The sequence below is a fragment of the Citrus sinensis genome, chromosome 9 (assembly GCF_022201045.2).
Source record: "Citrus sinensis cultivar Valencia sweet orange chromosome 9, DVS_A1.0, whole genome shotgun sequence".
NCBI lineage: Eukaryota > Viridiplantae > Streptophyta > Magnoliopsida > Sapindales > Rutaceae > Citrus > Citrus sinensis.
This window is the reverse complement of record NC_068564.1, coordinates 28,358,560-28,372,369: the sequence shown is the minus strand read 5'-3', so window position 1 is coordinate 28,372,369 and position 13,810 is coordinate 28,358,560. Positions and strand designations below refer to the sequence as shown.

The 13,810-nt window shown below is 32.9% G+C and overlaps 1 protein-coding gene across 2 annotated transcripts; it reads left to right on the top strand.

Annotated features, from left to right (window-relative positions):
• Window positions 1-10,896: 10,896 nt before the first annotated feature.
• Window positions 10,897-13,051, top strand: LOC102615900 (cytochrome P450 71D11-like). Of its 2 annotated transcripts, none has more exons than XM_006474858.4 (2): window positions 10,897-11,992; window positions 12,246-13,051. In XM_006474858.4, exons 1-2 carry the CDS (start codon window positions 11,093-11,095, stop codon window positions 12,867-12,869), a joined length of 1,524 nt encoding a protein of 507 aa, XP_006474921.1. In that variant the 5' UTR covers window positions 10,897-11,092; the 3' UTR covers window positions 12,870-13,051. The 2 variants fall into 2 exon arrangements, with proteins under 2 accessions (XP_006474921.1, XP_006474920.1); XM_006474857.4 differs by having other exon boundaries at window positions 10,901-12,001.
• The last annotated feature ends 759 nt before the right edge of the window (window positions 13,052-13,810 follow it).

Sequence of the window (13,810 nt, the reverse complement as noted above, 5' to 3'; positions counted from 1 at the left end):
GCCGTACTATAGCTACGTTATATGGATGAGTGTTGTACACATACCGTAACTCCTGATGCACGACCTGTTGACTTTCCTTATTTTTCTCTGACTCCCTCCTTTCTATTTAGGAAAAAGCTATTTGCCCCGAAATCGTGCCCCGAAATCGCACCCCGAAATTAAAACGCACCGTTTGCTCTGAGTTAATCACGTGTCTTGCTTTATAAAGGAAAAAGTTGGGGAAAGAAAAAGCAAAAGCTGTTTCTTCACGTTTCTTCAGTCAAACACGTGGGCCTAACTTGCTAAAAAGTTGGGGAAAGAAAAAGCAAAAGCAACGTTTCTTTGTTATTTCCTTTGAAATTTTGTCTCCACACGTGTTGTCCAATTTTGTCTTCACTTTCCATTTCACTTCTCTAGTTAGCAGCACTCTGAGCTTTCACTTTCCATTTCACTTTCCTGTTGTCAAATTTTGTCACGATTTCAAGTATGAAGATTTTGCCATGCAAGAACGTTATGTTCAAATTCCGCATGTACATTATGTCAATAAATTTCTTAGCTAGTTCCAAAATAAACAAGTGAAAACACGAAGGAAATTTCTTGGAAATTCACAAAACTAGAAATTGCCATGGGATAAAGAAACAATTGACATCAACTAATCAATTAATCAATTGCAAATTAATACATAGTACAAAATAATAAAACTTAAAAATAACACTTGAATAGATAACATATCACAACAATTACAAGTATTTTAATGTAATCATATTTTGGTGTCTGTCTCCTTCGAAGTTCGTTATCATATAATAATTGGAATTTAATGGACAAACACTCAATCTCTAATGCTAACTTTCTAACCTCCTCCACTAACAAATCAATTTTCTCTTCGCTTGGTTTACGATCTTCAGCCCATTGAAAATTATTACATCTTTTACAAAGCCAAAATTTACGATTTGGATTCTTTGTTGTACGTGACGTTAATAACTCCATGTAATTACCGCATCCGTTACATAGCTGCTGTGAGTTTCGAATTTCACTTGTGCTAGTTGACATTGTGGTTAATTGATTTTCGAAACTACGAAACAGAAAAAAAATCGAAAATAAATTAGAACATACAACAATTACAGCACCAGTTACACACAAATAAAACAGAAATTAAATTCCCAGGGTGTCAAAGTGTCCAATTCCTAGGGCTGAAGGAAAATAAAATAGAAACATGAGAAAAGCTCTCTCGAGATTGGTTGCTCATGTTGCTAAACAAGCATGGTATCTGTTGCCCATAATGATTCATGTACTGAAGCAATATTCGTCCATTAAAATATAACTACATCAAGTTCCTACAATAATAACAAACTATCATCAAATTTTCAATTCCTTGCTTCCACCATTTATTTAGCATTTTAATCAAACTCAAATAAGCCAATCAATTCAGGCATACATCAAAAACATACCAATCTAAACATTTTTAAATAATAAAAAATTAATAAAAAATAGAAGAAGCAAGAGTAAGTCAAACAAAAAATCACTATGTTCATAACCAAACACCAAGCAACCCTCTGTTTCAACCCTGAAGAAACAGAACACCACCTCCCCAGAAGAAATGACCAAAACAAGCATAACACAGATAATTAAGGATCTAAGCACAGTAGCAGCAAAGCACAACCGATATTCATCATTCCAAACATCCAAATCCAGTATCCGACTTGATAGCAAGCGAAATATGTAAAATCTGTCCAATTTAATTTTTGTAATTTACAAAATGTTATAGCAACCACACCCACAGTATCCGACTCGATAACTAATTCAATTAACCAAAAATAATTAAATAAATAAAGCTACCTCTACCACAAGAAGCCAGCATAAAAACCACCCATCAGATGATGATACATGCATCAAACACAATAATGAAAATTGAACGAGAGCAAGAGAACGAACCATCGAACAAGAGTTGAGTTCAGATCTGAATGACTTAAGTGACGAATCTGCCTGAAGAAAAAGAGTGCTGCTAACTGGAAAGAGAAATGAAAAGTGAAAGCAAAATGTTTACCTTGCTTTACGGGAAAGTGAAATGGAAAGTGAAAGCTCAGAGTGCTGCTAACTAGAGAAGTGAAATGGAAAGTGAAGACAAAATTTGACAACAGGAAAGTGAAAGCTCAGAGTGCTGCTAACTAGAGAAGTGAAATGGAAAGTGAAGACAAAATTGGACAACACGTGTGGAGACAAAATTTCAAAGGAAATAACAAAGAAACGTTGTTTTTGCTTTTTCTTTCCCCAACTTTTTAACAAGTTAGGCCCACGTGTTTGACTGAAGAAACGTGAAGAAACAACTTTTGCTTTTTCTTTCCCCAACTTTTTCCTTTATAAAGCAAGACACGTGATTAACTCAGAACAAACGGTGCGTTTTAATTTCGAGGTGCGATTTCGGGGCGCGATTTCGGGGCAAATAGCAGCACTCTTCTATTTATCTTCTCTCCTCTAATTTCTTCTGACCAAACACAGAGAAGTGCCATGATCAATGTTTAAAATGCGGAAGGTGCATTTATTTAGAAAACTGTCGATAATTTTAAAACAGTTTCATGAACCCCATTCTAAGTTGATCTATGAATGTATGTACTTAATGCAATTAGCAACTAGAAAGTTGGTTACTCGCCTATAAGTAGGAAAATCCTCTTGTTGTACGCAAATTGTGAGCATTAAAGGTTTGGAGACGTGCAAGTCGATATATGTGTCATTCATGGCCAGCCTGTCACGTTGGCTAACCACAAACACGAATTAGGGTAAAAAAGCAAATTAACGACAAGATAGTTCGAATTATGATCAATTCATGAATCATGGATAGAAGGCTGTGCAAAGTAGTTTCATTATTTTTTTTTTAAAATATTAATTTCCTATAAATGATTTTATTTAAGGACATTCTGATTTTTATTTTTTTACGAGAAAAAAAAAAATATATAACATAACACAAGCCGATAAGAAATACAATTCTACTAACTGGCTAAACATAAAATCTTACCCGCAATGTCTTCTTCTTTACACGTGGAACTTGGATTCTCCCTTCTTGCCCCTTCTTTCTGTTTGCCTACACTTTGCTGAAATTAGTGCAGAAATTCAAAACCAATCACAGAACTCCAAATCTACCTCCACCAGGGCCGTGGAAACTACCTGTCCTAGGAAATTTGCACCAGGTCGTTGGCTCTCTACCGCACCTCGAGCTAAGAGACTTGGCCAAGAAATATGGACCTCTTATGCTCCTACAACTCGGACAAGTTCACACCATTGTTGTATCTTCCCAACAAGTTGCTAAAGAAGAAGTGAGAACCCATGATGTTTTCTTTGCATCAAGACTTCATGTTCAAACACCACAAATCCTTTCTTATAATTATGGTGATATAATCTTTTCACCAAATCGTGAATCTTGGAAACAACTAGGAAGAATCAGTGTGTCCGAGCTGTTAAGCACCAAACGTGTGCAATCTTTCCGATCAAAAAGAGAAGAGGAGGTTAATAATCTCATTAATTGGATTTCTTCGAAGGGAGGATCTGCGATTAACTTTATTGAAAAAGTTTACTCATTAATGTATGGTATCACCTCAAGGGCAGCCTTTGGGAGAAGAAATCTAGAGAACAAGAAGCGTTTCTCATTTATGGAAGAAACTATAAGAGTGGTTAGTGCCTTTTGGTATAACTTATTTAATGACTATGAGTGCTTATTTAATTTCATAAATTTTTATTACAATTTTTGTTGTTGTTTGATTGTTTTTCTAATAGAGTTTTTGAAGCTTAAATAAGCTATTTTACATTTACTAGTAAAAACTCAAATTTTGGGTTTTTAGAAGTAGAGGTTGAAAAGTTTTTTTTAAATGTCAAAATATCTAAAATATCCTCTACTTATTTGACAATCTTATTTATTCTTTTCATAATATAACTTTAAAAAAGTTGTCTATTAAAGTAATTTTATAAAATTTTAATAAAAATTCTTATTAATAACAAAACAACTAAACTTTTCTTTTAGTAAAAACTCTATTTATAAAAGTTCTATTTAAATAAGTTCTACTTTAAAAGTTGTACCAAACGAAGACTTAATATTTCAGATATGCTTTTAGCTTATCCTTCAGTTGGGCAACTGTAAATTTTCTCCCACCATAAAAAAAATAGAAAATTAAATCGAAAAATTTACGGGTTTTAATATTTCAGAGGTGTTTCTAGCTATAAAATATCTTATTATCAGAAATATAGAAAATTTACTAGCTACAACTGTCAAGCTAGACACTTTTGCATGTAAGGTGTTTGGCTAAATTCTAAGCAAGCACAATTGGAGTGTAAACCAATAAATTCTTCTTTGGAGCGAAGAATTGTTATATTCCCATACTTTTATTGAGGAATGACACTTTGGTCTCAGTAAAATAATTACTTTTACCACTTATATATTCAATAGATTTTTAAAAACCCTCTCTTCTCAATAAGTTAAATGTCTTCCATTTTTTTTTTGTTTATCTTTTAGTAGAATCAAAATCTATTCCCATTTATGATATATCTAATCTAAATTCTATCTAATTTCATTAGAGGACATGACTCAAGGCATTACCTTTTCTATAGTAAAAATATAGGATGATGGTTAAAACAAAAGAGAAAATAACCATATAAACTACAAACTTGAAAAAGTAACACGAAAAAAAATAAAATTAATTATGTGAATGTTTTAGTTAACATCGTAACATATATGATATTACTACTAATATTTAATGCAATATAATAAATACAGTCGATTTATTCAATTTTAATTCAAAGAAACTTCATCCCACTATAGCTCTTTAATTTCTCTATATTCATTAATACAAATAGAGGCTCATGCATTTTTCATCCTCACACCTCTATTTCCCATTTAATTTTATTTATTTATTTATTTATTATTATTGTTATTTTCCTTCGTTTGTACTGACACGCATTGAAATCATGCTTATTTCAGTACAAGTACTGCCAAGGGCAAAGCTGCTCATCGATAGGGATGGGCCATATCCTAGCTACAATTTGGTAAATTTTTTTTTTCTACAATACTTGTGTTGTAATTTCACAAAATTACCATACGTTATTAACAAAAATGCCAATGTTATATTTACACAATTGCCACAATATTATTTTCGTGTTCATCGCTTAATATATCATAACAATTGGCAACTGACATTTTTCCTAACTTCTTCTTTCTCACTCTATCTTGTTTTAAAATTTTTTATTATGTTTCAAATATGCTTGTGATGGTAAAATATTTATTACTAATTTGACTTTTAATTCTTTAAAATAGGAGTCTCTGCGATTTTTTAAGAATAATGTACCCTACAATTTGAGCATCGTATAATTAAAAATCAACAAACTAAAATCATCTAACAGTGTCGCGTCGGGGAGTATAGTATCCATGACCATGAGTTACCATAGTCACATTTTAAAAGTTGATAGTTTTTACTGTTAAATAAACTTAATTCACAAGGTATTTCTCAAACCCAAAAAGTGTTGCTCTAAGGGTATGCTTTGATTTAACGGCTTTACTTAAAGTTTTTTTTTTTTTTTTTTTCACTTGAAAAAAATTAATCTAGCCCAACCTAGAAAAAAAGTTCCTAACTTCGTCCCTGAGTACTGCTGCTAATAGATCTGCGCACGTCTTAGATAAATTTATTTTCCCACTAAAAAAATGTATTTTCTTGTTTTCCCGCACAACTTTGACCTTACAGATACTTCAGGAAATGTTTACATCCTGGTCGGTAGGACAGCAAAATAATTTAATAATGAAACCCAAAAATTAATTTTATTGATTAATTTAAGGCCAAAAGTTAAAGGTTTCAACCAGAGTTATCGTTTCTTATTTATTTTGAATTGGTTTTTTTCCCCCTACAGGGTACCGGCGGTCTCCCGCGACTGATTCAATTTTCTAAAATATTTTAATAATGCAAACCAAAAGGTTTTATTGATTAATTTAAGGGCATGTCAAGGGTTTCATCAAAGAGTTGTTCTTTCTGCTTGTCTTGTTTTGTACTGTTTAATTTTTTTTCCCTGACTGATCTAATTTTCTATGTTTTTGATACTTTTCCGGCACGTTTTAAGTGATTGCGATCACGACGATGATAATTAAGAAGTAACCATCATTGAAAATATTAATGTGATGATGATGAAACTAATTGCATTTGGCTTAATGCTTGGCAATTTTATTTTTACACGTATCGTTCAACATCAGCCAGCCTGAGGATCAAGTTTGGATCCTAAATTTATATTTTGAGGTATTTCCTTCGCAATCAAGATATTATTTGTCACTTAAAATAAGAGATTTTATAATTTATGGATACTATTTATGAATTCATAAATTCTTCTTCTTATTCTTTTTAGCATGCACTCACGATGACTCACCTACCTATGCTACTTCCACTTGGGCACATTTATTTCAAATTGAACCTTAACCTTGTAGTTTTTTATTTTTTATTTTTATACATGAAAGCTCTAAAAATGTATAAACTTAATTATTTCATGGAAATATTCTTTATTCTTTTACTTTATTGTTCTTAAAAAAAATTCAAATAGCCTTTGCACTTTACGAATTCTCTTTAATTATGAAAGATACAGCAGAAATCCGGTCCCAGAGCAGCCATATAAGACTCAATCTTTTGCAACATCACATTTTATTTTTTATTTGTTTTTCCAAATATAGGATAGAGACAAATATCTTTGAATAGGTTAAAATTAAGTATAATCTCCAAAACACGATGTGACCCCATGACATACATACAAGGCCAATTGGCCAAATGGATTTAAAAAACTATTTTTTTTAGGAAATTAAAATACTGCCTTAAAATTAGCCGTTTGTTTTTTTAAATTAGAACTCTTAATTTCAAGAAATATTTTTTTAATAAGTGAAATTTATTTCATAAAAACGAAAAACAACTTTATTTCAAGAAATAGAATTTCAAAGATGATAGCATAAATATTATGGAAAATTTTCCACTTATACAAGAAAATTACAGCAGCTAAGAGAGCAAATTTAGATACCCATCAGCAGCTTGATTACACTTCCTTGAGACATGATAAATCCTCAAATCATGCTTTGGCAAAAATAAATATTGCACCTCTGAAACAACCTAGAACAGCTCAGTACTAGAATTACACTCACTGCCCTAAAACTAACGGAGTAACTCGTAACAAATCCGGCTCGACTATAAATAGAGATCAACCAATGCTTTGATTTAATAAAAAAGAAAGCAATTATTATTAATTTTATTTCCCCACGATATTCATGATGAAAGACCCCCGAGATCAAGAACTTAATTGTATATCAAAGAAAAACATTTCTACTAACTAATAACATTCCCCTAATCCTCTTTATCCTCTAATTTTCAAATGGCGCTTGGATTCTCCTTTTTCTTATCTATCCTTCTTGCCTTTCTTCTCTTTTATTGCTTCCTGAAATTTGGGAAGAAATCTAATAACAAAAACAAAATTCCCAATCTACCCCTGGGACCATGGAAACGACCTATCATCGGAAATATGCACCAGCTTGTTGGGTCCCTACCCCATCGAGCTTGAAGAGGCTTGGCAAAAAAATATGGACCTATTATGGACCTTCAACTCGGAGAAGTTTGTACCATCCTTGTATCTCCCCCGGAATTTGCAAAAGAAGTGATGAAACACATGATGTCATATTTGCATCAAGGCCTCAAGATGTAGCAGCCAAAATCATGTCTTATGATTATAGTGACATAATCTTTTCACCATATGGTGATTATTCGAGACAACTTAGAAAAATCTGCATTTCGGAGCTTTTAAGCATAAAAAGGGTCCAATCTTTCTGATCAATAAGGGAAGAAGAAGTTTCTAATCTCATTAAATTGATTGATTCAAGAGCAGGATCAGTGATTAACTTAAGTGATGAAGTTAACTCATTGATGTATTGTATCACTTCAAGCGCTGCCTTTGGGAACAAATGCAAAGATCAAGAACTATTTGTGGAAGTGGGTGAAGGAAATCTTAATATTGTTTCCTTCTATTGGATTACTTGAATCGATGAGTGGAATCAGGTCAGGGGCGGAGAGGGTGCACCAAAAAGTTGACAGGATTATTGAAAACATTATCAATGATCATAGGAAGGGCAAGGCATCATTGCAGATTTCGAAGACTGAAGAAGATTAAGATCTTGTTGTTATTCTTCTGAAAATTCAAGAACTTGGTGGTCACGATCAATTTCACTTAAGTACTGAAAACATCAAAGCAGTTATAACTGCAAGTAATTAATTACAACAAGCTTGTTCTTTTTTTTTTCCCCTTTTTTGGAAAAAACCCGAACGCAGGAGATAATTTATTTCAGTTATTAAGGGCGTTTTTGGTATTATATTTCGAATGATATATTTTTAATATAAGAATAATTAATTTTTTGTGAACGTAAAAAGGCCTAAATTTAATGAAAATAATAAAAAGCGGTTATTAGTTTTTTTGAAAATACAATTAATATCCAAGGTCTAGCTTGGAGTAGCTTCTTAATTAAGATCAGATCCTAGGTTTTTCATTGAGTACACAAGAGCCAAAAAAAAAAAAAAGTCTTTATCATTTATTTTGGGCCTTACGATACTTCATCCTCGAAATATTACTTGGTGACAAAAACCGTGGGGACCGTGCTTTTAACTAAATAATTTATATAGTTTGTTTTTCGTTATATTCTTAGTTGAATGCAAGTTGCATATATAGTGCTTTGAAACAAAATAGTACTGCATAATGGTTTAATTCACTCGTGCATATACACAAATGATAAATCCCATTTCAGGACGTTTTTACTGCTGGCAGCGATGCATCTGCCACAATTGTAGATTGGGCAATGAGCGAAATGATGAAAAATCCTACAATAATTCAAAAGGCACAAGCTGAGGTGAGAGAAATATTTAGTAGAAGAAAAGATGATCTACACATCATCCCCATTCCTTATCATTGTGCGCCTACTGTTGAATAAGTGGCAAGGGGCAAAACTGCAGCCATGTAGCGAATCTCATTAAGTGTTGCATTTGATGTCCTACAGGTCTCAGTGTTCCCTTTGTTTGTATGCCTTCTATATCAGTAGATGTGTGCATGAAAGCTGGAACTTAATTACTGAACATTTCACATGCTTATTAAATCATTGTAGTTTCAGTTTGCAAGCTTTTTTTAATTATTATTATTATTATTATTATTATCATCATCATTATTTTTTGCTTCGTATACCATGACCATGTCATAGTTAGTGTATGGTAAATGAGACAACATATGTTTCGCCATATTGAGGTGGTGTGTCGGTCAAATGGGATTCACAAATTCATAAATTTTATTTTTAATTTTAAAATTAAAAATTTGTGTGTCCCGTTCAAGAACACATTAGACATGCTAAATTATAGGTCATTATTGGGTAGATGCACCACCTTGTCAAAGAAAAGTAATATGCACCCCAAAAATAAATACCACCTAAACTCACTAAGGAAAAAAATAATAAACAAAAGTGTAAAAAAGAAAATTATACTTGAGTGGAGTTCAAGTGGAGTTAATTTTCGAGAAAATCTAGTGTGAAATGCCCAATATATCAAGGTTTGTTAAAATCATGTGTTAAAAACTATTCATAATAGGTTTAGGAGAAAAATGATCATTTCAATATTTTTGAGTTCTAGATGGATGAATGGATGTCATTTTTGAAATTTAGAGTGCAATCTATGTTATTTTTAGACACGAAGAATCAAATTAGTCTTTATTTCTTCTCTCATCTTTAACTTCATCAAGTTCATTAATGCGAGGTCTTTGAGCCATTATCCTATTACTCTTATCCTTATCTCCTGAGGTCATTTTGACGCTCAATTCAAGCGGAGGAAAATTTATGAGGATGGTGAGTGTTGACGCATTCGAATTTAGTCCATCCATTGTGAACTCACATTATTTTCATAATGAATTATTTCATCAACACATGGATATAATCATGTGCTATGGTTTTCACTCTAGATTGTGAGGACCAAAAGTTTCCTCATAAAAATCTCTATGCTGTGGATATTTATTTATTTTAATTGACCTAGATTAATGTTTATATAATTTATTTAATTGGTGGTGGAGTTTGGGATTTCACATACTTGAGATTCTTAGAAATGCTTATATGGAATATTCGTCGAGATGGATTTGTTGGGAATTTTTATTTTAAAGATTGTTGAGAGTGTTAATATTTTTTATTGTGATAATTACTTACTTGATTGTATTCGAATGTATCATACTCATTCAAAAGAGTTCTTTATTTCCTTTTGACAAATTTTCATAGCAGTTCTCCATGTTAAAATATCCTAGTTTTAACCCTGTGTTGTGATTTATTAACAACCGGAGAGGTTTTGATTTCCCGACACTTGATCCAATAACATAGAAGGTTGGTGGCGTAAGGTGTTTGATGTCACAAAGACTAAATAAATGAATTGTTATGAAACTGGTGGCTTTCTACGAGGCGCACACCGCTTCCATGCATGACCTCGTCTTACTCGATTCATCAGCCCACCAGTTCATATTAGCTAATTAGCTGAGCTAGTTGAAGTGCCAATACTGTTACAGCTGTTTTGTTAAGTCACCTATAAGAAATTAGATTAGATGTGGTAACTTGTATTTACATGTGGCTAACTTTCATTCGTCACAAATCACTGTAAATACGGGCAATAATCACTTGATTTGTGCGATTGCTGGGCCCAGGGCAGTGCATGAGAAGAATAAAAGCATTATTTTCATGGCTTATTTCTCTTAGCCCTTTATTATTTATACTTCCTATATTATAAAGATTTTATACTATAAATATCATTTAAATCGATAAAAGTGAAATATTCAGTGACATTCGAGATATATTACTCATCTATTTTATAGTGGCCAACCGATATTTAGCCATATTATTGTGGAAGTGTCAGAATAGGACACAGGTAATGCAACCAAACAGCGTCCTTCACCTTTTCAAATTGTATACTAATTAAAGATATTTTTGATGAAGAACACGACAGAGAATACCAGTTAAAGATATTTTTGATGAAAGACCACAAAAGATACACAACGTGGATATACTAACGGACTAGTAAAAATTCTATCCCCATTCTCCAGTTCATTTCACATGGAGCTTCTTGGGCTGTCTACCACCTCGTCCATCCTTCTGGCTATTCTCCTCTCTGCCTTAGCTGTGCTGAAACTAGAGAAGAGATCACAAACCAATAACAGAATCTCAAATCCACCACCAGGGCCATGGAAATTACCTGTTATAGGAAATTTGTACCAGCTTGCTGGCTCCCTACCCCATCATGGACTAAGAGACTTGAGCAAGAAATATGGACCTCTTATGCTCCTACAACTCGGGGAAGTTCCAACCATTATTGTATCTTCCCCAGAGGTTGCCAAAGAGGTTATGAAAACCCATGATGTTGTCTTTGCATCCAGGCCTCATTTTCCAGCAGCACAAATCTTGTCTTATAATTATCGTGATATAATCTTTTCATCATATGGTGATTCTTGGAAACAACTGCGAAAAATCTGTGTATCTGAGCTTTTGAGCGCCAAAAGAGTCCAATCTTTCCAATCAATAAGAGAAGCAGAAGTGTCTGATCTCATTAATTGGATTTCTTCAAAAGCTGGATCAGTTATTAACTTAACTCAGAACGTTCACTCATTAATGTATGGTATCACTTCAAGGGCAGCCTTTGGAAACAGATCCAGAGACCAAGAAGCGTTTGTCGCAGTTATAGAGGAAACAACAAAAGTGATATCAGGTTTTAATATTGCAGATGTGTTTCCGTCCATTGGATTGCTTCAGTGGCTTACTGGAAACAAGTCTCAGGTGGAGACGCTGCATCAAGAAGGTGTCAGAATAGTTGAAAACATTATCAATGAACATAAGAAGCGCAAGGCAACATTGAAGAATTGCAAAACTGGTGATGATGAAGATCTGGTTGATGTTCTGTTGAAAATTCAAGGGCACGGAGACCTTGATTCTTTCTTAACTACAGACCACATTAAAGCGGTAATCTCTGTGAGTAACTATACGTTTACTATCATCAATTGCACTTTGTTTTTCATTACGCTGTTTCTTTTAATGTTAGTTGTTGGGGGCTTTGGCGTAGAATTCGTAGTGACCTATCTTATTTATAAACCAAATAATTCTCGTCTATTAACTAACGTGGGACCCAAATCAACATTAGTTGAGTATTATGTGATAAGATGAGTGACACTATATTATTATCCGCACAAACTCATGCACATAAACCCACTTTCAGGACATCTTTGCTGCTGGGAGTGAGACATCTGCTACGACTGTGGATTGGGCAATGTGTGAAATGATGAAAAATCCAAGGGTGATGAAAAAGGCACAAGCTGAGGTGAGAGAAGTATTTCATAGAACAGGAAAGGTTAATGAAACTAGCATTGATGAAATGAAATTTTTGAAGCTAGTTGTTAAGGAGACTTTGAGGTTACATCCTGCTGCTCCGTTGTTGATTCCAAGAGAATGTGGACAGAGATGTCAAATTAATGGATTTGACATACCTGTGAAAGCCAGAGTCATTGTTAATGCATGGGCGATCGGTAGAGATCCTGAGTATTGGACCGAACCTGAGAGCTTTATTCCAGAGAGGTTCCTCGATCATTCAGTTGACTACAAGGGGACTAATTTTGAATATATCCCGTTTGGTGCTGGCAGGAGAATATGCCCCGGAATGTCATTCGGTCTAGCCAGCGTGGAGCTTCCACTCGCGATGTTATTATACCATTTTGATTGGAAACTACCAAATGGAATAAAGCATGAAGATTTGGACATGACCGAGGCCTTTGGCGTGACAGTAAGAAGAAAACAAGATTTGTGCATGACTCCTATCCCATACCATCCTTCATCTGTTGCATAACAAACTAAAGAAAAATTTTCGTAAATGAGGAGTGTTTCAGAGTGGCTACATGAGCAGAACCATAGGAACGTATTTTATTTGCTATCGTTTTAAATATGCTTTTTGTATTACTTTCTGTATGTTATATTTCAAAAAGGAAAATAATACTATTTTTGAATCCTATATTTTAAAAATGAAAATAATCTACAGGTTCCAAAGATAAATTTAAAAATGGTTAAATAATACATATATATTAACAGTTTTACTACGTGCAAATTAAATTTGTGTTTAAAATTTATATATATAATAGCTAGTTTATTCTTCAATATACCAACTTACAATAATAATGATAATTATTATAATTTTGATATACGTTATTAATTTTTTTAAATGACTACTTTTTGATAATGTGTTAACTGTTCAGTCCATCTTCCTATCTTATATGCTCGAGACTAGATCATTTGCCACAAAGATTTGAAAAGGATTTAGCAGGAGGAAAAAAGAATTTTATAAATATTAAATACAATTTTTCTTCTTATCAAAAATAAGAAAATCTAATTGTCCTTTCAACATTTTAATATTTGATCAGATAAAAAATTATTAAATATGGCGTTTCTAAAGAAAAGATTACATGCTTACTTACAATGAAGAACCGAATACCCAAATCTGCAAAGATTAGTGTAAATCTTTACAGATCTTTGGTGATTTTACCAACATAAAATTAAATAAATTGTATTAGAATCTAGAAATGCGTAAAAAAAGGCAAATAAAGAAAAGAGCTATAAACGAAAAATACCAAAAAAAAAAAAAAAGGAAGAAGAAAAGAAGAAGGAGATTCAGTTCATAAATTATAGGGGGAGATAAGACTTATGAGATAAGAGTACTGCGATAGAGGAGCTGTTAGAGTCTTAAAGATGGAGACTGTTTATTATTATTTATTATAACCGTGTTTATTATTATTA